At 44.4% G+C, this 26,216-nt stretch overlaps 2 protein-coding genes across 7 annotated transcripts in view; both read left to right on the top strand.

Moving 5' to 3' along the window:
* The window catches only part of CDKN1A (cyclin dependent kinase inhibitor 1A), an 11,758-nt gene extending 2,322 nt beyond the window's left edge, over positions 1-9,436 (top strand). For all 4 annotated transcript variants that reach the window (XM_082228252.1, XM_082228254.1, XM_082228253.1 and 1 more), the window contains exons 2-3: positions 5,878-6,273; positions 7,260-9,436. In XM_082228252.1, coding sequence (XP_082084378.1) covers positions 5,878-6,273; positions 7,260-7,309 — 446 coding nt within the window. In that variant the 3' untranslated portion in view covers positions 7,310-9,436. The remainder of the gene's footprint in view (positions 1-5,877; positions 6,274-7,259) is intronic.
* A 594-nt stretch (positions 9,437-10,030) lies between these two features.
* RAB44 (RAB44, member RAS oncogene family) overlaps positions 10,031-26,216 on the top strand; it is a 31,014-nt gene continuing 14,828 nt past the window's right edge. Inside the window, exons 1-7 of one of the 3 annotated variants that reach the window (XM_082228436.1) lie at positions 10,031-12,369; positions 18,987-19,208; positions 20,387-20,498; positions 21,716-21,878; positions 22,548-22,694; positions 24,103-24,193; positions 25,491-25,586. In XM_082228436.1, coding sequence (XP_082084562.1) covers positions 19,014-19,208; positions 20,387-20,498; positions 21,716-21,878; positions 22,548-22,694; positions 24,103-24,193; positions 25,491-25,586 — 804 coding nt within the window. In that variant the 5' untranslated portion in view covers positions 10,031-12,369; positions 18,987-19,013. Of the gene's footprint in view, positions 12,370-15,268; positions 15,455-18,611; positions 19,209-20,386; positions 20,499-21,715; positions 21,879-22,547; positions 22,695-24,102; positions 24,194-25,490; positions 25,587-26,216 lie in introns of those variants that run through there. The other 2 variants (XM_082228434.1, XM_082228435.1) reach the window with 2 other exon arrangements.

Raw genomic sequence — 26,216 nt, 5'->3', positions numbered from 1 at the left:
AATACTAGAATGCGGCGCTGTGTTTAGTAAGGTGGCCGACTTATGCGCAAGCCCCTCTGAAAGAGAGTGTGTATTGTCTGCAGAAGGTCTCTGGATCCCTTCCTGGCACCTCCACCCTTAAGGCTGGGAAGGACTGCTGTCTGAAAAGCTGCTGCCAGAAAGTGGAGACACTGCTGATTTGGGTGGGCTAAATATGGGCCTTCAGCAGCTGTTAGACAGTGATTTTGTAGCTGCAGCCTCCATCCCAAATGCAGAATCGAGCAAATGCCTAGTCCTTTCCAGCAGCTGTCTAAGGTAGCACCTGTGCAATGGCAACAAAGCAACTCTAGCTGTGATCTCAAGTAAGAAGTGAATAAGAAATATCTTTGAAAACTAACATCCAGGGTTGACTCAGGACCTTGGGGGTGCAGTTGCTGCCAGAAAAGCATTTTAAAATGGGATTGTATGAGTTGATTTCTAGCTTCTAGCTGTGTGTGTGTCATAGCTGTCAACTTTCAGCTTTGAAAATAAGGGATCGGCAGCCACACCTGTCCCGGGGATAGTCTACGGGATATCTAACAATCCAGGATAGCAGTGCGAAGCAGTGGGAAACGGCACTAGAATAAGGGAATTTCCCGCAAAAAAAGGAAAGGTTGACAGCTATGGGGTGTGTGTGTGCGTGCGTGTGTGTGTATGCATGAACCAATGTGCATAGCATTCAGTATGACAACCCACTGCAAAAGTTGCTCTTTGAACCTTTTGTGGAGGTTTTATTAGAGACATGGTGGCACTTTTCCGTGATGCGAGTGAATTTTGTCTGCATGCAATCCAATGTGTTTAAGACTGGAAAGGGGACACTGTCCCCTCAATAGAGGATTAGTTAACAAACTATGTGAATTCATAGAATTGGCTAAAATGACAGCAGCCATTAGACTTCACTTGAATCAAAAACTTAAGAAGGAATGGAATTGCTTAGAAGAATATGACAAAACATCATTCCAAAATGAATTTATTGATAGGCATGGACTAACTTCGTACAGGTGTGAAAAAAATATTGCAAGAGGGTTTTGAGAGCCAAAGTAACCAATATATATAACACAATGACTAGTTCAATATATATCAAAGGATGTCGAGCTGTGGTGGAGGGAAGTGACAATAGAATGAGATAGACACAGAATGGAAAATGGGAATTTTATCAATGTAGTATCTTATACTGTATATTCTGTATACTTTAGAGCATATATTCCATGTTATAATAATTAAATGAAATAAAGATTTAAAACTCGAATGTGTTTAAGACTGCTGCAGTTATTGTGATCACAGAAATAGCCTTGACTCTTCTCTCTCATCAAGAGGAAGAAGCAGTTCAGAACTTGCATGGCACCAACTTTTGCAGGATGAGTAGCTGACGGAACTAAAGGTGCCTTGTGGACACTCTGCTCCAGTGGCCTGAAGTGGCAACTTAACAAGATATCAAGTTGAGGCCTGCCCTCGGCAGCCACGCTACCTGCCAGGACTTGTTCTGGTATGCCTAAACCTCTCAATGATGTCATTCAGCATAGCTGTTTATAAAGAGAGCATGAAGGCTGCTGCTATTTTTAACCTCTTTGCCTCTTCCCAAGCCTGAACACTGGAGGAAAGGCAGCCTTGCAAACACATTGGCCAGTGTAGGTGGTGGTGGTCTGGAAATATACTCTCTAGACAAAACACAGTCCACTGAAGCATCCTGGTAACCCAAACCTTATAAACCCAAATGTGTGTATGCGCCGTAAACCTTAGAGGTGACTTCACGCAAGACGCTTAAATTGATCTACAGTGTGATGTCAAGATGGGTCATTATTTGGCTGCATTCTGTCTCTCACTAATGCCATTCAGCACTAGAGAAAATGTGTGATGATGGTGTGGGAGGGCCTTGTATTGATGGAAACTCTGTCTCCCTTGATGGCCTTGAGGTCAGCTTTGTCTGCAATGTGGATGGATGAAAGGGGGGCAGGGCAAAGGTCAAAATGCTATGATTATGTGGGCCAAAGGCATCAGATTTGATGAAGCCAGGCACCCCAACTCAACTGTACAGATCTACATGTGTGTGTGTGTGTGTGTGTGTGTGTTGAACCCTGAACAGTCCGTGATGCCCAAGTCCATTAGCAGCTGGTGACAACATTTTATTGTAAATTGTAGCTAGTTCTACACTGCATATGCACAGCAGGTGGTGTATGGCCACATTCAGTGCTAAAAGTACATGAACAGTGCAATCTTTCAAGCACGTTAACATGCGAGAAAGTCACACTGCATTCAATGCAGCTTGCTCCCCAGCTTTTCAAGGCTGGAGATCTAAAACAATTCTTGGCAACAAAAAACACCCATTTCACAGAAGAACTGGTAATGCTCAGAAGCCTCTCCCAAACAGGCAAAACATCTACACCCTCCCTCCCAAAATAAAGCACAGAAAAAAGGAGGCAACTTCCCCAACCCCACTCAATTAAAAAAACCAAAACATTTTAGAGTTGGGGTGAGGGCTTGGGTCTGAAGGTGCTGTAGTGCCCAGGTGCCATGTTGAGGACCGTAGCCCTAGGAAGTGTGTTTAGGATTGCAGCTTTTGCAATATACTGTACTGAACTCAAGGTCTTCCTGTGCAGCCATGTGCTTTTTAAGAGGTACTTGGCCATCCTAGGACTGTACCAACACAACTGTGGGTGCATTTTCTATATAAAGATTGGGTTCTGACTCTGTCCTTCTGAATCATCCAGATTTGGGCAAATGTTCAGAGTACTCCTAGGCTCTTTCATTAGGTCTCATATCAGTACAGTGGTACCTTGGTTTCGAACTGAAGCTGTTCTGGAAATCCATTCTTAAACCAAAGCGCTCCTAAACCAAGGTGTGCTTTCCCATAGCAGCGGGGGGACTCAATTTACAAATGGGACACACTCAACATGTTCTGCTTCCAAGGCAAAGTTCACAAACCAAAACACCTACAGCGTTCTTTTATCCAAGTTGTTCATAAACTAAGCTGTTCTTAAGCCAAGGTACCACTGTATTTAAAAGCATAACTAACAACCAACACAATCAAGATTCTGTACAGAAACTATCATTTGGAATGAGTGCGTACAAACTGACAAAACAGACACTTTTATGCAACGCAGTTCACCTGCATCCAATTGTCTGGAGGGGATGAATAAATAGTGGAAAGATCTGATGTGGAAGATTCTGCTTCACGTTGTTGTTGTTTAGTCGTTTAGTCGTGTCCAACTCTTCATGAGCCCATGGACCAGAGCACGCCAGGCACGTCTGTCTTCCACTGCCTCCCGCAGTTTAGTCAAACTCATGCTGGTTAGGCCAACCATAAAACTGCAAGTGCTGTTCATGGAAAACATGGGACCGCCTCCTTGAGTGTGTTCAATGTGCCCAGTGATAACTGCCGTGGCAATGCTTTCCTAATTTAACGAGTTGTCTGATGGATGACTGCATGGAAATAATTATGTGGGAGAAAGGGAGTACTAAAAATGGAACATGGCCAACTAGATCTTGGCTTGCAACCCCTTTTTAATCTCCAAGGAGCTCTACTACATGTAGCTATTGGGTAGCTTTCTTCTTGGTTGAAGGCTGTGGTTCAAAGGGTAGGGATGATGAGGCTTGTGTGTACAGTGCAAAGAGCACCTTTCTTGGTGACGTTGGCAGTTACTCAGAGGAATCCTTAGCAGTTTCAAACGTCATCTGAATGATGTTCTCCTGGCAGAGAATTTCCCTACAGATTCCATCCCTAGTTTTATGTTGCTCAGTTCTCTCCAAGGTAAGGACTGTTAAAACAGTTGGGCCCAACTTGTAGGTTTATATATTCAATTGTTGGTTTATATATTCAATTTATTTGCTACTTCTTAATGTCAACTGAAATCTCCCAACAAAAAGGAATCAAATAGAATACAAATTCCTTATTCAAAAGTAAACAATATTCCTAATCACCACCATCATAATTCTTCATTTGGAGTTTTGTAACCAAATATATATCTAAACAATGTACATAAGTAAAGTGACTAAGAATGCCTAATTAGCAGTTAAAAATTCATAACTGTTAACCAAAACTCGATACAGTCATGGCTTCAGCCCTGGAGGTGTACTTTATTGTCTCTCAAGACAACTCTGATGCCAACAATAGCAGTCATCTATACATTCACTCTACACAGGAACTATTCTAAGCACTCAACCACCACATACACAATCGCACATGCACCACTTCACTCAGTCCGCTTGATTCTCACTTCATTAAAAATTGCCGTGGTCCTTTTATACCGCATTTTTCGCCACATAGGACGCACCGGCCCATAGGACGCACCTAGTTTTTTTGGGGGGAAATAAAGATTTTTTTTTAAATCCCCCCCCAGGTGCGGGGCTGGCGCGGGGGAAGCCCGAGCTTCCCCTGACCCCAGCCCCCAGAACAGGCTACGCGAAGCCCGAAGCTTGGTGCGTGCTGAGCTCAGCGCGCCCCAAGCTTCTGGGTGCAGGCAAGCTCTCCGCTAGCTCTCTCCCATGGCTAACGGATAGCTTCCTGAAGCCTGGAGAGCGAGAGGGGTCAGTGCGCACCGACCCCCCTCGCTCTCCAGGGTTCAGTGACAGCCTGCATTCGCCCCATAGGACGCACACACATTTCCCCTTCATTTTTGGATTTGCATTTTTCACAAATCTCTGCTTGAAGCAGTTTATGGAAAATATAGTAACACAGTAACAGTACATAATAAGACATATACCGTATTTTTTGCTCCATAACACTCACTTTTTTCCTCCTAGAAAGCAAGGGGAAATGTCTGTGCGTGTTATGGAGGGAATGCCTACGGGTGGCGGGGGGGATCTGCTGCAGTCGTGAGCAGAGGATCCATGGTTCCCCTTCCTTCCCTCCTCCGTGGCTCGCTTTGCTCGCTTTGAAACAGCAAAGCGGGAGAAGAGCCACTGAGTGGGGAGAAGAGAGGGACAGAGAGCCTGGTTACAAAGCATGGATCCACATAGATCCTCAGGATTTTTGCACTGGGTCACCCCAAATTCACCATCAGATCACATAGCATGTCCATGGCTACAGCTTGCACCAAAAAAATCACGCACCCACTGTTGCCTGGGGCCGCAGTGGTGCAAAAACGTGGTTACAAAGCATGGATCCACAGGATTTTTGCATTGGGCCACCCCAAATTCACCATCAGATCACAGATCACATAGCATGTCCATGGCTACAGCTTGCACCAAAAAAATCATGCACCCACTGTTGCCTGGGGCCGCAGTGGTGCAAAAATGTGGTTACAAAGCACGGATCCACATGGATCCTCAGGATTTTTGCATTGGGCTACCCCAAACTCACTGTTAGATGACATGTCTGTGGCCACAGCATGAACCACAAAAATCATACATCCACTGTTTCATTTAGAATATTTTTTTTCTTCTTTTCCTCCTCTAAAAACTATGTGCGTGTTATGGTCGGGTGCGTGTTATAGAGCGAAAAATACGGTACTTGCTGAAACATAACACTAAAAATTAATAACAATTAACAGTTAACATATATAGACATTATGCTGTTGAGTTCTTTTGATTAGGCCTTGCTGCTGGTCTTGCCACCATTGGGAGGTGTGGTTGGTCAGTGACTTGGGACAGGGTCTCTTCTGTATTGGAACCAAGCTACAACATTTCCTCCCCTGGAGGCTCGTCTTGCTTCCACCTTGAAGGCCTTTCATTGTGATGTCAATGCTGATATTTTTGCCAAGCTTTTGACCTAGTAAAATTAGCTTTGCCATGGCACTTAATTTTTTTTAAATCAATTTATTTTACTTGCTGAATTGATTTATAAGTTTTATTGTTAATTTATAGCAGTTATAAGTTGCCTGTTGTAACTTTCCTTAAAACTTTTGCTTGTATTTCTCCTAGCTGGAAACATGCCTCTGTCTAAGGGCAACCTCCTTCGGTCTCCCTGCAGCAGGAAGCTTTGCAGAAACCTCTTTGGACCAGTTGATCACGACCAGCTTCAAAAGGACTTCCAGTCCTTGATGAAGGCCCAGTTGGAGGAGGCTCAGCAGAAGTGGAACTTTGACTTTGAATCGGAAACTCCACTTGAAGGGGACTATAAATGGGAAAAGGTCTCGCATCTAAGCAGGATGCCTTCTCAAGATCTGCTGAGCCCCACAAAGGAGAACAGTTGTGCCGGTGAAAAGAGCTTGAGCTCCTCCCCAGTGCTTCTCAAGATGCACACAAAGACAGACAGGCCAACGCAAGTGGGCTTTGAGGCTCGCAAGTCTTCCAAGCGAAAGCAGACAACTATCAAAGGTAAGGAGCTGCCAGCTTTGTTTGTCTTCCGTGTTTACATTTGCAGAGAGGAGGGTAGAATTACCGGTAATGGCCAAAGCTGCCCTGGACGTGGATTTCACTTTTGGGAAATTGCATTTGTTTCAAATTCACCAGTTGAATTCTGAACCTGAGCTCAAAATTGGAATTTGATATTGGGAATTTTGATTGTCTTGTCATCAGTTTAAGAGGAAGTTTTCTTATACGCCCCCCCTTTTTTAAAAAATAAAATACTCTATTTTAAACCAACCCTTCATCCTGAAGGTTCCCAGGATGCGGTCGAACATTTAAAATAAAATTGAACACATGGCTATAGAAGTTTAAACCAAACAGTCACATTTAGTAACTATCTCTTAAAACTTCAGTAGCAAAGAATCCAGCAGAATGCAACCAGTAGTCATATTGATGGTCTTCAGCTGACAAGTGAAAAACCAATAACAGGACATGGAAATATCTGCTAGGAGGGAATTCCACAGCTAAGCTGCCATGATTGAGAGCATTGCACCAACCAAACAAAGCACCGTTGTTGACAAAGCTCACCAGCACGGTCTGTCCTGCAAATCTTAAACCAGGCTTCCTCAACCTCTGCCCTCCAGATGTTTTGAGACTACAATTCCCATCATCCCTGACCACTGGTCCTGCTAGCTAGGGATCATGGGAGTTGCAGGCCAAAAACATCTAGAGGGCCGAGGTTGAGGAAGCCTGTCTTAAACCATGGGCTGGCAAGGCACTCCTTCATGTACATGACTCTCAAGTTGTAAAGTGGGACCTTGAAGTAAGCTCACTTGAATACCATGGAACTTCTGGGTAAACATTCATAGAATTGTGTAGTTATGGTTGTGTTGGAAACTCCAGGATCTTGCAGTCTCTGAGCAGACTGCTCTTGGGTATGAATGAATATCTCCCATGCACTCACACTGACACTCCCTTGGCTGGCATGTTCAATTTGTCCTTCTGCTCTTTTCCAGACTTCTACAGCTCCAAGCGGAGAACTGTCCCCTGCAAGTCAGACCCATGATAACTACACTGCAAGCAAAATGCATCCACGCAGTCTCTGGGCTAAAGGAGCTGACCTGCCTTCACCGCTATTAGCTGGAATGGCCGACTTGGACACAACACTCAGTGCAGGCAGCAGGACTTGACTGTTTGAAGGAGCAGCTAGTTAGAGTAATGACTTCTGCTCTGAGGCTCTTACTTTACATAAAAACTATGTAGCGGACTAGTGTAACACTTCAGAAGGATGTAGAGTTATTTTCCTTATTTATGATGGCACTGGAGCTTTATGTGCAATGGAATATATTGTAAAGCCTTATCCTAAAATAGACTTAAGTTGCTGGGGGGGGGGGGAGATGCTTAAGCATGATGGCAAGAGGGAAGGATCAGTGCAAGTACAGCTTGTGGCTGAGACCTTTCACACACCTGTCTCAGGTATGAGTCACTTTGCAGGTGCAAGGTCTGAAGGATTGTATTTTCCTAGGTCTGTGATCTCTCTCTCTGTGTGTTTTTTGTCCTGCTAGGTTTAAAGGAATATGGTGAGGGGGGAAGAAAAAAGACTTCCAATCCAGAAAGCTAATCCATTAATTTTACAAAGATGAAGATCTTCCTATTGTGGACAGTAGTATCACAAATCAGTACCATTACTGTTGCAGGAAGGATTCCATTATCAGACAATACTGGATAGTGTGTGAGCACTGTAACTTCCTTCCCCTTCCTAAAACTATCGAATAATACTGTTGACTCAAGTCATGCAAATAACACTAGCCTTAGGGGGGAAATATAGCCAGTGGGAACCAGAAGTTTGAGCTCAGAAATATTACTCTACTTCTACCATGCAGCCTGTAGGCACATATTGCCAGCATAGCGACTCATCCATCCTTCGACAGCATACAGCCTTCGGTATGGTACTAATTGGTGAGAATATTGTGGGATTTGGGTTCCCAGTGAGTGCTAGGGAGGCTTGATAAGACATGCCCGTGGAGTTTCCATTGCCTCTGGAAACATGGTTCGCTTGTGACATCTCTCTCTAGCATGAAATAATGATAAAGGATTTACCTCGTGTTTGCTTTCAATGCTTTCTGTAGCTACCTGTGATCTTGCCAGCTTTCCTTTACCCTTTTAAAATTGGAAAGTAAATTGCTTAAAGCATAAGCACATCTACTTGGTGCAAGGCAATTAAACTCACAGCCGTTCCTGTCTGAATTTGGGACCGATATCTTGGTCTTATTGGCATCTTATTGTCAAAAGAACCACCTGTTAATATTGGGTGCAGTGTTTAACACTGGAATCTGAAATGTCGCCTTTTGCCATGTGCAAGTCAAATCAGACTTTCATGTGAATCATCACTATGTTCCAAGGCAAATCTAACTTTGCCTTTATTGTTCTACCCCTTTGCAACGGGTTCTTTACCGCTGTGCTGCTGGAATAGCACCCGCTGCTGAAATCTTGAATCTTTCATCACGGTGTGCTTTTCGGGAGCTATTGCTTTATTCCAGAGGCTGGTGCTGGGTTGGGACACTTGGACCTCCTGAGGATCGCATTTTAGTTAAACGAAGGGTGTGTCCCATTTAACTGCATCTGTTTTGCAAGAGCGGTGGGGAAATCCCTACAGCCGTGGGAAAGGATTAATGCTAGCACATTACTGATGGGCACAATTTTGCCTTTGACAGACAACACAGGAGCATATTCGTGCTTTGTGCTTTGAGGCACCATCATCTTTTTTCCTCCAAGGAAAAGTTGGGTGGGGGGGAGATGTCAAGCACTTGGCCTAGTCGGTTGTTTGTTGTTATAGGCCTGGGATGGGGAGAGGGGGAAAATGTAGCAGCTGAAATTGGGAGTACTATCAGCCATACTGTATTAGACTAGTTACAGACAACAACTGTGGCTTGTGAGCAAGATGTTGGAAGAAGACCTATCTTACCCAGAAGCACAGCTTCAGGCACTTCCTTAAGATAGTATGTTTGCCTGTGGATTTCTGACCTTTTTAGAGTTGCCATGGACGGGCCTGGCCACTTCGGACCACTGCACTTCTACATTCAGGGTAATGCGTAACGCTAGGACTCTCGGCACTAATCCATTTGTTTGTGAATATAATGCTGCTGAACTGACTTAAGTATAGACCTTAAAATAAAAGCTGTTTCATAATGGAGCAACACTTTTGTCTGATTTAATTGCACATGGGATTGATCAAGCTTGAATTTTCTGGGTGGTGAGGGCTCTTTCCTTGGGGGTTGGTTAGTTTTTTTTAATGGAGATAATAGGCAAATGGAACTACACTATTCCTCCTCCTAGTTGTGTAAGGCAAAGTGGGACAAAACCATGGGCAAAGGGCTGCCATACCACCATCAGGAAACACTGCAGAGGATGCCATATGCGGCAGAGGTCAAATTTGATTGCCGAATACAGTGGTGCCCTGCAAAACGAATGCCTCGCTAGACTGAAAACTCGCTAGACGAAAGAGTTTTCCGTTTTGGAGGTGCTTCGCAAAACGCATCTCCTATGGGCTTGCTTCGCAAGACGACAATGTATTGCGAGTTCCTGCGGGTTTTTTCCCTCCCCCCCTTTCTAAGCCGCTAAGCTGCTTATCAGCTGATCCGATAAGCCGCTAATAGCGCTAATCCGCTAATCCGTCAATGGGCTTGCTTCGCAAGACGAAAAAACCGCAAGAGAAGAGAAGAGAATCACAGAACGGATTCTTTTCGTCTTGCGAGGCACCACTGTACATGCCTTGACTGTTAATCCATGCATCGTCTATCAAATATGAGCTGGAGAACTTAGTGGTATTACTATGCCAGCTGTCAGTTTCTTCTTTCCATCCTTAGGTTGCTAATCTCTTGCATGCTGAAGCATCATGGTAATAGTATTTGCTCTCTAATGGTTGGATTGTTGCAGTGCCTTATAGAATATCCACAGGCTTTCTAATTTCAAAGACCGAAAACCATGTTTGCAAAAATATTTTAAGTTCATGAAAGTGAAAGTTTTGGTGGTGAATGCCACAATAGGCCTAAGAACTTAATGTACGGGCAAAAAGATAAGGAAGTTAAAACAGATCATAGGGCTTACAGGAAAGTAAAACACCAAGAGTCAGATACAATGGTAAAAGTGTTTGATGGGCAGGCTCTGAATAGGCAGCAGGTTGAAAAATGGGAGCCTTAAGGAAACCCAGAACAGAAGGTGGGGAGTAAGGAAAGGAGTGAGTTTAGAGAAAAGCCCACACAGTTTTATAGATGCAGAAATTATTTCCCAATACCACACATCTGAAATCACCTGCCTGGCTGGATGTGGGAAATAAGAGTGCTAATAAGTACAGTGGCTCTCCCCTACCAATCTTTCTGAAATTTGGCAGAATGTATCCTCTTAGGAAGGGTCACCATGGCTGCTATTTGCATCCCATTCTGGGCAGTCTTAATTTATTCTGGAAGGCCTCTTTTGCCTGAAAATTTCATTCACTTAGGTGAAAAGGGGAAAAGGTTATACAGTGGTAATAATAATAATAATAATAATAATAATAATAATAATAATAATAATTTTTATTTATACCTCGCCCTCCCCAGCCAAGGCCGGGCTCAGAGCGGCTTACAAGCAATAATAAAAACAAGTTGAATGATTACAGCTTAAAAACAAAATTAAAATAGAATATTTACCTTGGGTTAAGTACTTAATTCGTTCCGAAGGTCCATTCTTATCCTGAAACTGTTCTTAACCTGAAGCACCACTTTAGCTAATGGGGCCTCTCTGTTATCATCCTGAAGCAAAGTTCTTAACCCGAGGTACTATTTGCGTTAGCGGAGTCTGTAACCTGAAGCGTATGTAACCTGAGGTACTACTGTAGTTGTTTTTATATTCAAAAAGAGTGAAACCGCTTTGGATTTAACAGTTCAGAATTGGACCTGAATTACAAATTGGAATGATACAGTACAGATCCAAAAGAGACTGGGTTGCTTCCAAACACTACAAATAAAAGACCAAATTTTGTGGTGGCGGCACACAGCTATTAATTGGTTTTTATTCATATGTCCTTCAAGTGATTAAAAAGCAGCTGTGAGTTGATATTTCCAAATATTCAAAGACCTATCTAAGAAGCACTTTGCACACACAAAAGAGCAATTGTATTGGATAAACAAAACAATGTGTTTTTGGCAGTACACTGGCAGTACACTTACACAGGATGAAATATAAACTACTATGATCTTGTAGATTCTGTACTGTGAAGTGCTTCTCTCCATGATTGTGGTGTTGGGTTCAGAAAAGAGGCAACTGTTCTTAGAAATGTGATCCTGAAAATACATAGCAGATCCTCTTCCTTTATAGGATGTTACTTGGAATACAGACAACTATTTGGGTTTTTTTAAAAAGAGCCAGTTAACAATGGCTAATCAATATACAGATAATCTCAGCAGAATTTGGCAGAAAATAAAGTGGGTAATTAACCAGCTAGATATATTTACATACTTGCTTAATGGAATGGCAGTGGCTTTTTATAGTCGTCTCTGACTAGCCTAGACTTGAAGACCAAAAAAACCTTTGCTGCTGGTTTGTATTCTAGGTAGCTACAATAATCTTGCTAACACAATCACATTTCTATTTGCAAACCATTCCATAAACAATTTTTACTGCAGGCTGACCTTTGAGCTTGTTCCACATTTGTGAAATGGCTCAATGTAGGCCGTACTATTGGTCTCTCATTCAACAGCAAAACATTTGCTGATGCTTTATATTCCTGGAAATATGGACTCTCCCAAGTAAAAGTGAAAACCAATTGTGTTTTGTGCAGCAAATTTTAATCTTGCATTAAATGTCCCGAGGCAACCAATGTTTTTCACAGAGATCTGTACAACAAACCGTTAAAATAACGTGAATTATTTTAGCATGCTATTCTGGCTGAGCCCACAACAGAAAGATGGGTTGAGCAAGAAGGAAAGTGACAACACAAATGTCTCAGTTATGCTGGTGAAATCAACCACCTTCTCCCTCCTCTGTGGTTGTGCCAACTTCCGCCTGCAAAATAAAGGAACCGTCTCATTTAAGAGAAGGTGTCCTGCTCTTTGCAGCAAGTGAGAACCCTGTAGGTGCTGGCGAATGGTAAGTGCTTTTTATGGTCTGGCTCGTGTTTTAGGGAGTGACATCGTGAGTCAACATATTAGTTAAAGAACAAACACATGGAGGCTTTTCTTTATTTTGGAGTTAGATTTTATTTTAATAGTGGAAATACTGAGTGCTAGGAGCTTCCACAAGGAAGCCTCTAAAGGTAAAGGTAAAGGGACCTCTGACCATTAGGTCCAGTCGTGACCGACTCTGGGGTTGCGGTGCTCATCTCTCTTTATTGGCCAAGGGAGCCAGCGTACAGCTTCCGGGTCATGTGGCCAGCATGACTAAGCCGCTTCTGGTGAACCAGAGCAGCGCACGGAAACGCCATTTACCTTCCCGCCAGAGCGGTACCTATTTATCTACTTTCACTTTGACGTGCTTTCGAACTGCTAGGTTGGCAGGAGCAGGGACCGAGCAACGGGAGCTCACCCCGTCATGGGGATTCAAACCGCCGACCTTCTGATCGGCAAGTCCTAGGCTCCACCCACGTCCCTAATTAGCCTCTATCAAGCAGCAATTCAGCAAACACAGTTTTCCTTTGATATTGCATTTCCATGTGCTGAATTTCTGCCTGCTGTGCAGCTGTTAAAAGCACAGATCCCCTGATTAAAAGTCAGTGGGGTGGAATAGTGGTTGGAGTGAGGATGGGAAGCCAGTGGTCCTCCAGATGTTGTTGGACAACACCTCCCAATACCTGTGGCTGTTGGCCATGCTGGCTAGAACTTATGCAGTTTGGGGTCCCTGCACTTGTGTTGGTGTGGCAGAGTAGAATGAGACCCAGGCTCATCTCAGCTAAGCAGCTTTTGCTTGGGTGACCTTGGGCTAGTCGCCATCTCTCAGCCTAACCTACTTTGCAGGATTGTGAGAATAAAATGGTGCACAAAAAGACAAATGCACGCCACCTGGAGCTCCTTGGTGGAAGCGTGGAATATAAGTACAACAAACAAAGAAAGGGGAAGGGAGAGTTGATAGCCCTGGTGACTGATTCGCACCATACATTTAAAGCACATTCAGCACACATTTAGTGCCTATGACTTACCCCAAACATTCCTGGTAGCTGGAGCCATAGAGCTAAAATTCCCTTATTTATTTATTTATTTTTATTTACAGCTGGGTTTCCCAAACTTGGGTCTTCAGCTCTTTTTGGACTACAGTTCCCATCATCCCTGACCACTGGTCCTGCTAGCTAGGGAGGATGGGAGTTGTGGTCCAAAAAACATCTAGAGACCCAAGTTTGAGAAACCCTGCTTGTCAACCGAAAAGGCTTCCATAGTGACTTACATACAAACTAGGATTATTGGGTGAAAGCCATGTGCTTTAAATGTATGGTATAGATCTGCTCATACAGCGAGTTTGAATCAAAATCCAGGTTTCTTTTGAAAATATCTTACGCATTGTTGCCTGGGCCCTTGCAAGCAACACCAAGACTGTACACTGTAGTATGATTCTCCAGCACTTTTTTTTTGGGGGGGGGTATTGTAAACAAACAAAAAACAACCCTGAAGAGTGATGTGAAGAAATTGTTTTTCACTGCATTTTAAAAAATTGCAGACAGCACCTCTTACAGCAGATTACTCAATCACACTTATGCTGCAAACCTGCATCCTCTGTGTGACTACTTCTGAGTAGACATGTGAACGCATATACTCTAGAGCAGACTCAAAGAGCTGCTTTTTGCCAGACATAGTTGAGTGTCCTGACAGCAGCCCAGATCAACTGAAATTTCATCCTTTGCTAGCAGCCATTTTCTCAGTGTTCACCAGCAAAATGTGGGAACTGTATTTATAGGTGTTAAGTATGTGGGAAATCACCACATGCACTGGCTGTGTGAATCCACACTGACGGCTTGCACAACCATTGTCTGTCATGTAAGCTGACTTTTTGTAGTTTGCCAAAGCTTTACTGCAGGCTCTCTGTTGGTCAGTTGCAGATATAGAACCCACCAAGGAGAACCAACCAATTATGAGGTTGCATGGATATGGTGCACTAGCGGGGCTTGAGTTGCCTTGACTTTAAAAAAGGTTTCCTGACTTTGTACCAGTTGCATCATCCATCCATGCCTATTGCTAATGGAACCTTAGTCTTATGTAAGGGTGTTGTGAAGATTAATGTCCTGCTTGAAGAATAGGTTGGGCAGGCTCTTGGGCTATATTATTAAGAACACATGTACAAATTTACCAAGAAAAGTTCTTATTTCATATACTGTACATGACATCTGGCAACCCTAGCTGCAAAAGCCCAATGAAGTCACCAAACATACAGAATCAAAAGCATGAAACTATCCTGCAACTGGAAACTATATAATGACCCTTGTGGAATAAACTTCCAACTCAACATTTAGTTATATCATGTGTCAACTTTGAACCATGAGCTGCTTTTTGGAGGGACCTGGCCTTAGTTTTGGTCATCCAGAAAACCCACAGGAGTACTATTTATTTGTATATTGTATTTCCCCTGATACTTTGTGTCCAAAGTGGTTTATAGGATGGACAATTTAAATACAGTCACCATAATTATAATATATTGCAATTACCAATTCAACAACTGCTGTTCATTTAGAGGAGCATAAAACATACCAACAGGTCAGTGAACAACATCCAATACTAATAATATCAGTATTATGCTTATATTAAGCCATTCATTCAAAAGTTAATACAAGTCCCACCAGAGGCGGAGGAAGGGGGGTGCGGTGGGGGTGGGTCACCCTGGGTGTCACCACTGAGGAGGGTGACAAAATGCTGGGTGGCACCACCCCAGGTGCCTGATCCGCTTGCTCCGCCGCTGACTCTAACCATACAAGTCTAACCTCCCCCACAAAGTAGCAGAAAAAGAGGAAATGGTTTTTGAAAATTGCAAGACACTTCAGACAGCGCACTCTAGATCATAGTTATCATTTGAGAGTTGAACTTCCACATTCAGTTTCACATACTCTGAAAAGGCTCCAGTTGAAGCTAGTTGACCAACTTTTGTTGCTTTGTGTTGCCAAGTCTGCTTGGTCCCCACTGCACTGTTCAACCTGGGAAATTCTATTGACTCACCGCCAGCGATATAGGCAAGCAGTTCTCGATCCTCTTTGAGAGTAAGTACTTCTTCTTTCTGCAAACATGTCTAATTACAAATGCTAGAAAGTTGTGGGCTCCTGTACCATAATTTCTATAATTAGATACAAGTGCAGTTAGCATGATGGTTTCAAAGGAAGGCTGATTAAGACAGGGGTTGGGAAAGTTTTTAGGGCTTGGGCCGGTTCATGCTCCTGTAGATGCTGCAGTGGGCCAGAGTGTGTTCGCATGCATGCATGCATGCATGCATGTGCAAATGCTATTTCCAGCACTTCTACTGGTGTGGAGGAGGCGTGTGCAGCTTCCCATTGGCTGCAGGAGCTTCTTGCAGCCAATGGGAAGCTGGCCAGCATCGCGGAAGGTGGTCTGCACTCTGCTCCGGGCCGGTTTAGCGCGGCGCATGGGAGCCGACCAAGCAGGCGGCAGGGGTCCCCAAGCGGGCGGCGGGGGTCCATGGGCTGATTAAATGACCCCCATGGGCTGCTTGTGGCCCACGGGCCTTAGGTTGCTGACCCCTGGATTAAGAGCTAAAACATGAGTAGGCAAACTAAGGCCCAGGGGCCGGATCCAGCCCAATTGCCTTCTAAATCTGGCCCGCAGATGGTCCAAACGTATTTTTACATGAGTAGGATGTGTGCTTTTATTTAAAATGCATCTCTGGTTATTTGTGGGGCATAGGAATTCGTTCATTTCCCCCCCCCCAAATATAGTCTGGCCCCCCACAAGGTCTGAGGGACAGTGGACCGGCCCCCTGCTGAAAAAGTTTGATGACCCCTGAATTTTAAAATGATTCACATAATAACTTTTAAAAATGGGGACAATCGGTGCTCTTTTTTTCCTAAAGAAATGTTTCGGGGTACTGTCATATTGAAATACTGCCCCTCAATGAGGCCAAACTTAGATTCACAAAATGTTTAGGGGTATGCACCCCCTGCATCCCCCCAGAAAAAAAGCACTGGGGCCAATATAACAAGCTTTTGAGTTTCACAAGACTTTTCTTGACTGCTGAACTTTCTTGATTTTAAGGCTTATTATGCTAATCTACCATTGGCCTATTAAAAAGGTGTTGCTTGAAGCCCAAGGGATCACAAAACCTTGCGAGGTTTCACGGATGATAAGAATAGGGGTATGCTTGAATAATCTCTATTCTCACATCAAGGATCATTTGGTGAACACCACTGTCTCCTCTGTTTTATATTAGTGAAGACTGTTCACCTCCTGTGTGTTCATTTGCCCAGCAATAATATGTCCTTAAGAGCCAGCAGTGTGTTTACTGTTTTGGTTTCAGACAAACATAATTGTTTCAGAAAACAATTGTTTCTGGTTTCAAAAAAACCACAATTGTTTCATAAATGGTATGTTATCCACAAACCTCAGTAGCCGTTGCATGTGAAATGGCAGGTTTTGTGCTCTGCGGTGCCTCAGAATGTGTGCATATAGATGTACCTTTGTGTGCACTGGAGACAATGTGCATCCATTTCTGACTCAGATGTTCTGCTTCTAGAGAGCTGGGGCTGGGAGCTGAGCCCTAAAGCATGATGACATCAGCAACTCAAGCTAACCACATTTTAACTTGAAAACAAGTAGCACCCATCCTTGGCAAACAGGGAGGATTGGAGCGAATGCAAGTCCAAAACAGCCATAAACTAAAGACGTAGCACAACATATGTGGAAGCCGGCACCAGGTACCGTATTTTTCGCTCTATAAGACGCACCAGACCACAAGACGCCCCTAGTTTTTGGAGGATGAAAACAAGAAAAAAAATATTCTGAATCCCAGAAGCTAGAACAGCAAGAGGGATCACTGCGCAGTGAAAGCAGCAATCCCTCTTGCTGTTCTGGCTTCTGGGATAGCTGTGCAGCCTGCATTCGCTCCATAAGACGCACACACATTTCCCCTTACTTTTTAGGAGGGAAAAAGTGAGTCCTATAAAGCAAAAAATATGGTATATCCTGTCACTTCCTTTCCTGATTTAGATAAGGATTCTTGGTGCAGAAGTTAAGATCGCAATGTTGGCGCGTGCACTGGATCAATGCTGATATCCACTGGCAAGCTGGGAGCCAAAGTATGTTTAGCCCAATTTGTGGCTAATGTAGTGTCCTCCTGATATTTTGGACTACAACCCCCATCATCCCTAGCCAACATGGCCAATGGTCAGGGGTGATGGGGGTTGCCATCCACAGCATCTTGAGGAAACCATGTTGGCTACTTTTGGTTTAGAACAACGAAGGAAATGGCAGAAGAGGTCTCTTTGGATACAGTGCAGAGGGAGAGCCAGGATTAGCGGAGGCTTGTAAAAATACTCACTTGCCTGTGGCAAATAATTACTTCCCAACTTCAAACAGCCTGGGAAATATTTATAAATTAGTAAGCTCACTTACATGTGGTCTATTTATGCATTGTATTTTCTGACTGGCAGTAACAGTAGCCGGTCTGCCTCAATGAGAGATCTTTGACCTTTGACCTTCTGCATGCAAAGTTAAGAGCTACAGCCCCTCCATAAAAAAGGTAAAGAGACAGACCCCTGACCATTAGGTCCAGTCATGATCGACTCTGGGGTTGCGGCGCTCATCTCACTTTATTGGCCGAGGGAGCTGGCGTACAGCTTCCGGGTCATGTGGCCAGCATGACTAAGCTATTTCTGGCAAACCAGAGCAGCGCATGGAAACGCCGTTTACCTTCTCGCCGGAGTGGTACCTATTTATCTACTTGCACTTTGACGTGCTTTCGAACTGCTAGGTTGGCAGGAGCAGGGACCGAGAGACGGGAGCTCACTCAGTTGCGGGGATTCGAACCACCGACCTTCTGATTGGCAAGTCCTAGGCTCTGTGGTTCAGCCCATAGTGCCACCCGCATCCCTCACAGCCCCTCCATATCTGAGAGTTATTTTTCTTTTCTTTTAGGCCCTCAATGTGCCATAAACAGCTCACCTAAATATATAATACAGTGGTACCTCAGGTTAAGTATTTAATTCATTTCGGAGGTCTGTTCTTAACCTGAAACTGTTCTTAACCTGAAGCACCACTTTAGCTAATGGGGCCTCCTGCTGCTGCCACGCTGCCGGAGTCCGATTTCTGTTCTTATCCTGAAGCAAAGTTCTTAACCTGAAGCACTATTTCTGGGTTAGCGGAGTCTGTAACCTGAAGCGTATGTAACCTGAGGTACCACTGTAAAGTCAGGGAGAGCTGATGTCCGTCCTAGGTAGGCAGAACCTGGGCAATCTTACCTGACCAGGGAAATGCTCTGCTTTGTAACTCACCTGGGGCAATAGTGCATATACTTCATGCATTCTGCTCCTAACCTCAGCAGCTCCTGATGCTTGCTTGCAAAGTGAGTTTAGTGCAGGCATGCAAATCCATGAGCAGGCAAATGCATCACTGCTTTACAGCTGGCACAACCACCAGCCTTTGTGGGTTCAAGATAACTAGGAGGAGAACCTTTCTGCATCACATGTCATAAAGTGCCGTGTGTCTCTAGCGTGCCAAATTATGAGACAGCGGAGGATATGAAAAAGGATGATGCCCCGCTCCCTTTCCTTCCTCTTTCCAAAGAACTGAATGTAAATCTCTGGGAGGGCCATGGATAAGCAGAGGATGCCTGGCAGAAAGTTTGGGTCGAGCCGCCGGAAGCAAGCAAGAGGGCCCTGGGGAAGCACACGGGTATCTTCGATCTCAGAGGAAGAGCCCTGCCTTTCTGAACTCATGGAAAAGGTCCGGGACCTCTTCCAGGGACATGGAAAAAAGGAAGGTTTCATCACACGAGCTGATATGCAGGTAAATTGGTGGTGCGTGTACGTCATGTGCTTTTGAGGGCCAGATGCTTCAGTCTTCTTGCTGGAAGCTTGAGACATGCTGCCTCTTGACAGTGGAGGTAGAATACCTTAATGATGGATGAGAAAAGGCCTGGCAAAACCCCTGATCTCGACTTTGCCTTATCATGGATCATTCTGTGTGACCAAAAGACAAATAATTATCATCTTAACGTTATTTAGGTGTCTATGACCCTGCATATAGAATGAAACGCTACGACTCTTTTCCACTCGATGTTATGATGTTGGGTCTGCTAATCAGACCTTTTTTATTGTCCCAGGCACTGCTAATGCCAATAAGAGCCTGTTGATAGGAGATCCAATATACTTTTGTTTATTCAATTGAATAAAGCGCACAAACATCTCCAAAGAAAGGGAAGGAAAATGCTGGCCAAAAGGACTCTTGCGCCAGGCTTTTAAAACATTGATTTTTCCCTCTCTCCCCCTTTCTCCCTCCTCCTTTCTTCCATCTGCTTTCTGATTGGTTAAGACTTACAGTTTATAGATTTCCCAGAACGCCCATTTCATGTCTTACTCCTTGGCATGTGAAGGAGGGGAGCACACACATCACATGTGCATTTAGATTAGCCTTAGCCCCGCCCTGGGTTTGTCTTCTAATATTCATGAGATCCTAATAGGCTCCAGAACATGTGCAGAGTCCCCAAAGTAGCACCTGCTATTTCTTTTTGTTATCTTGGATTGTCAATCTTTCACTCTTAGGCACCTCTTGGCTATCTACAGGCCTTGAGCAATAAAATGTCTCCTTAACACATTCCAGGCAAGATCTGATAAGAGGTAATTAACAAGTCCCTAACAAATAGACAAAGGAAGAGATTCAACTTAAAAAGACCAAGTTAATGGACTGCAAACTTTATTTATTTATTTATTTATTTATTTATTTATTTATTTATAACTTTATTTATTCTTTAGCATAACACTTGATAGGTTCTCCAGCAGGGAAACAGACACAGCAAGCACAGTTTTATACAGCTGGTTATTTTATATAAAAACAGGACCACCAATCATTTCTGACCCCGCAATGACACTGAGGGCACCTTTTTGGCAGGCGGAACTGTTTACTAGCTGTCTGAGAACAAAAGGATTGATATCAGGGCCTTAACTTCACATTTGTATTGTTTTCAGAAATTGGAGGCAGACTTTCCTTGGAGCACCAAAGAGCTGGAGCTTGTGTTTGATGGCCTGGATACTGACAGCAAGGGCTACTTAACCACAGAAGAGTTCACTGAGGGGCTTAGTATGCATTGCTTTAGTGTGTTTACATTACACTGATGGGGCTGATAATGTGCAATGTTTGTCTGCAATCCTATGCACACCGTAATGGGCAGGAAGCCCCCATTTTCAGGGAAGTGCAGAAGTTTGGAGCAATGGTTGCTGTGCAAAGTATTGCAGCAGCATCCACATTATTATTATTATTATTATTATTATTGTTTTATTAGTAGTGGTCACTCTCTTCGCAAAAGTGATTCAAAGCAAGTTACAGAAACAAACATGGAAAATAAGAGTAAAAACAACCTAAAATGCTCGCCAATAAAAGAGCGAGTCCAACTCAACCCAACCCACTGAAAAGATAAGCAGAAGATTAACACCCAAAAAGCATGGGTCAGTGAAAATATATGGGGTCCAAAAACAGATAGGGATGGCATCAAGTATGGCTTCCTGGGGAGAGCATCCACAAACAGGAGCCACCACGGAGAAGGCCTGTTCTTGTGTTGCCAACTTCTGCACCTCCCTTGTGGGAGGCATAAAAAATGCCACCCTGTATCTGCTGCCTCCGTCGCCTATTTAATCCAGATTTAGCCTTTCCGGGTAAACCAATCCAACCAGGAAAAGGAAAATGTCCACTGTTGCCTGCCAATGACCTCTCCACAATATTAAGCCCCTGTCTGGAAGCCTCTTGATTCTGACGGTCTGTCTAGATCAACACAAGGATCAGCAGAGTGCTTGTGGCAGTTGCTCTGGTTCAGCATGTCTCGTCGTAGGTATTTATTTGGTCCTAGGGGCCAAATATGGGACGCGGGTGGCGCTGTGGGTTAAACCACAGAGCCTAGGACTTGCTGATCGAAAGGTCGGCGGTTCGAATCCCCGCGGCGGGGTGAGCTCCCGTTGTTCGGTCCCAGCTCCTGCCCACCTAGCAGTTCGAAAGCACCCCTAAGTGCAAGTAGATAAATAGGGACCGCTTTCTAGCAGGAAGGTAAATGGCATTTCTGTGTGCGGCGCTGGTGCTGGCTCACCAGATGCAGCTTCATCACGCTGGCCACGTGACCCGGAAGTGTCTTCGGACAGCGCCAGCTCCTGGCCTCTTGAGCGAGATGAGCGCGCAACCCTAGAGTCGGTCACGACTGGCCCTGACGGGCAGGGGTACCTTTACCTAGGGGCCAAATACTGCTTTGAAACTGTTCTGTATTGCACCATGTCTGTCCAGAGGTGTGATTTTCATTGTCTATGTGGCAGGGTATTTTCTGAGCTCACAGACGGTGGCAAGAGCGCACCGGAAGAGAAAGATGCCTTCCGTAAAGGCTCCTACCCACCTGTCTCTGGAGGAAGCTGACACAGAGGAGCAAATGTGCTTTAAGGCCTTCCTAAACCAACTGGGAGCTGACAACATCTTTGAAGAGTAAGTGCATGCAAACATTATGCTAGTTTTATACTGAATCTCACAACACAGGATCCAGGCAGAGGAGGAATAGGGAATAAGTGCAAGAGTTTTGGTGTTGAATTCTGCACTTAAGCTTGAGTTACTATATGGGTTGTGGAAGTGGAAAGTCTGTAGGAAAATGCTCTGGATCTTGAAGATCATGCTTCAACACCCTGAGTTAAGGAAGTAGCTCTTGGGGCTTGAAAGCTGGGATTAGTCCTACCATTAGGTAAAGGGAGGCAACCACCTCAAGTGCTGTGATAAAAGTGCTGTGGGTACAAGCACAAAATGGCTGCCATGGGAAGCAAAAAAAAGAAAAGGAAAAAAAAGAGGTGATGGTACTTGATACCAATAGGTACACTCACAAAAAGGCAACAGTAATAATTAATATGGCCTAGACACTTTCATATTTTATCTACTAATTAGTTATTTTCAAAGTGACACACATGGCGATAAGAGGTATTTCAGCTTTCGCAATAGCTGCTTTACAGCCTTATTGATCCACATGCTTGTTCTTAGGAAGAAACAAAACTGCTCTCAGATCCTAAGAACAGTTGAGACAGGCTGTCCCAATTGAGAGGTCCCCTGAGCATTCAGGTGGATCAACAGAATATTCGCTGGAAAATGAGACAATCTTCTTTCTTGCAGCCAGTCAGAAATCTGGAAGATTTGGGTGCAGCTCCGACAGGATGAACCACATCTGCTGGGAAACCTGAAAGAATTCTTGGCTAAAATGACGCACTTGATCAAAGAATCGAGGGGCGCAAAAGAGACACTGCAGTTAATACTGAAAACGTAGGTCACTGGATGTATGAGTGAAGTGCGGAAACTGCTTTTGTAAATGCAGCTTTCTGGAAGGGGTAGAAAGACTCCAGGAAAAGGGAATTTGGAACCCAAAGGATAGAAAAGGTTTGAGTGTTTGCATTTGCAGAGAGAAGAGGGGGGCATACATAGCTCAACAGAAGAGGCTGTGGCTTTCCTTCAGAAAAGTGTTCCCTAACCTGGTGCTCTTCAGGAGTTTTGCAGTGTAGCTCCCACCAGCCAGCAAAGTCTTGCTGGACAAGTCTGATGGACGTTATAGTGCAACATATCTGAAGGGTACTAGGTTGGGAAAGGCTGTTGTGGAAAGGCACAGGCAGACCTAGCGGACAGTTAGGTTGGTCCCAGCCAAGGGCACAGGCTGGGGGCAGCACAAAAATTGCGCCTTGGGTGGGGAATCTGGCCTCAGTGGGGAATCTGGCCACTGGCATGGACCTTCACAGCAGCCCTCCCCAGTCAGCCATCAGTGTTGACAGTTAGTTTGTGCAGTGGGGCTCCCCATGAGGGCACCTCTACTTGGCCCTGTGGCTGCTGTTCCCTGCCCTCTGCTCACCTGGCTAGCCCTGAGAGTGGCCTTTCAGCAGATGTGGTGACTGAGAAATGTCAGGCGAGGCTTTTAATTTACCACTGCTGATTCGCTTTTCCCTGGTTTCTTTCCCACCTTGACCAGCTTCCAGCACATGCACCCCTGCATGTTTACCCCAGAGAGCAAGGGTCATTGACTTAAGCGTGGCGCTGTGGGTTTACCACAGAGCCTAGGACTTGCCGATCAGAAGGTCAGTGGTTCGAATCCCCACAATGGGGTGAGCTCCCGTTGCTCAGTCCCTGCTCCTGGTCAGAAGGTCCTGTCTCTGGCTTGCCAGATTTAGGCTGCTATCATGTGTACCCACTTTCCTGGGAGTAGGCCGCATTAAACTTGGTGGGATTTACTTTTGAGTGTACATTTAGAGGATTGTGCTGTTAAACACCCAGTTTAAGAATCATTTGTAATGATTGAATTATGTCAATCTTTTTCTGGAGCTGGGCGGGATACATCTCCTTGCTAAGGGAGCCCAGGTATGGCTCTGGTCACAGGTTCAATTCCTGTCATCTCCTTTTAAAGAATCATAATCTCAGCATAATTTTCCAGTCCTGGCCTGACACGGAGCCATGTTGAGATCAGCAAATGAAGGGGCCTGGGGCCAATTCTGCTCTCTTAAGGCACATGGGTAGGCACTGTGGTTCTTTCCAGATATTGCAGGCTTTGACTCCCATCCTCCAAGAACGTTGGCCAGTCTGGCTGGTGCTGATGTGAGCTGTAGCCCATAACGTTTGGAGGGTAACCATGTTACCCACCTTTAAACAACTCTGCTTTAAAGCCTTCTTGTTTGCTCCCCTGCACTAGACGAGTGGCTGATCACAACAAGGAGGTGCAGCAGTTATATGAGGAGCTGGAACAGCAAATAGACAAGGAGACAAGACGGCTGCAGCTTGAGGTTGGTGCATAACTGGATCATGTGTAATTCCTCAGATTTATGAGAAGGGGTGTGCTGAGTTTTCCTTTTAAGTTCCTGCCCTCTCCCAAAAGCTCAGGGTGGATCACACCATTTAAATCACCATTTAAATCCTTGTTAACAACACATGATGGTGTTGTTCTAATGCTACACAATGACCCCAGGGGCAGATGCCTCATCATAAGACAGTCAGCAGGAGAGAGAGCTGTGAAAAAGGACTCTGATCCAAAACATGGAGAAGGAATAAGGCTGCAATCCTATGCGGAAGTAAGCCCCCTCGAACTGAATGGGGCTTGTTTCTGAGTAGACGTGTAAAGGACTATACTGTAATCGTCCTTCTTTCTAGAAAGCATGTTCTCAGAACCCTTGTGCGGGCAGAGGAGAACAATTCCAATATAGCCAGCACCACCTGCAATTAGGGGTGGAAGGACCTGTCAATTCCAGTTCTCTTGAGTACCCCTTGGAAAAAAGCAGTGCTCTCAGGTCTTTGGCAAACATCTCCCTCCCCAAATATATCTAATATTTGCGTGTAGCTGGCTCTCTTAAGGTTACTATTCTCCATTATGAAAATTTCACTTGAAGGATTTTTTAAAAAAGGATATTATAACACTTATAATGCCAGGGGCCTTCAGAGTTCCTGATTTCTTATAAAATGGCAAAAAAATTAACATTTGACTATACACAGTGTGGTTTGGCTTGATGTCATTGCACAATGGGAAATTCAAAAAACCAACCAGCCATATAACACTTCACACAAGGCACTAAAATGTCACGCTATTTGTTCCATCTGTGAATGCAGAAATTGCATGTATATTGTAGTCTGGGTAGGTTTAATTCCCCCCTGCCCCACATTATTCTATAATATAATATATAGAATCTAGATACTAACAGCAAACTCATTATCCAAATATGGATCTTTATGTAGACAAACCACTAGTATCCACTCTGAAGAGGGAGATATCAGAAGGCTTAGGAGAATCCCAAAGTTTGGATAAGTACAAAAATATGTAGAATAAAATTCAGGGCAGGGGGAACCCCAAAACAGCTCAGTGGTGATTGAACATGCCTAGTGGGCACAGAATGCTGACCAGGGGAATGGTGTGGAAATGGAATGGAGTATCCTGAAAAAGGATACGGTTGTCTGGAAGAATGAACAAGAGCAAACCATGCTGCAACTTTTTGTTGCATGCTCTATTTGTGCTTTGACTCAAATGCAAGCAGGCTTCATGTGTGAATGTTCCCTGGAAAGCTATAGCTTCACCACCTTTGTTTATTGCAGAGTAAAACCCAAAGCCAATTCCTCAGTGTGGAGATGAAAGAACTGTTGGATGCCAGGGAAAGGGAAATACAGCATTTCCTCGATGTTCAAAAAGAGGTAAGGTTATCCATGTGACATGAGGAAACAGCACCACCTACTGGAAGCATCTCCTCTGGCTAAAGCATTTAAAGCCAACAAAACCATCATCCCCATGTAGGGTTGTCATATGTCCTCTTTTCCCAAGACACATCCTCTTTTTCATGATGAGAATCTCCATAGCTTCAAGTTAAAAGTTGAAGTCGGCAAATGTGTCCCCTTTTTTGCTCTTCAAAATATGGCAACCCTACACACACAGCTGCTTGCAGTGTGGCTGAATATTTCTGATATAATCAACATGATTTGCCAACAAATGACCTCCTGGTGTTGTTGGACTACCAAACCTATCAAAGGATGGGAACTGTAGTCCAGCCATATCTGGGTACACTGCAGTGCTTCCAATTACTCAGGGACCATGGCCTTGTTTCAGTGAAAAATCTCTCACACCATTGTCCAGTAGTGATGTATGGAAGTGAGAGCTGGACCATAAAGAAGGCTGATCGCCGAAGAATTGATGCTTTTGAATTATGGTGCTGGAGGAGACTCTTGAGAGTCCCATGGACTGCAAGAAGATCAAACCTCTCCATTCTGAAGGAAATCAGCCCTGAGTGCTCACTGGAAGGACAGATCGTGAAGCTGAGGGTCCAATAC

This window comes from Podarcis vaucheri (genome assembly GCF_965113315.1).
Source record: "Podarcis vaucheri genome assembly, chromosome: 6".
Lineage (NCBI taxonomy): Eukaryota > Metazoa > Chordata > Lepidosauria > Squamata > Lacertidae > Podarcis > Podarcis vaucheri.
The sequence above is the reverse complement of the archived record's forward strand: the minus strand, read 5'-3'. Positions and strand labels throughout refer to the sequence as shown.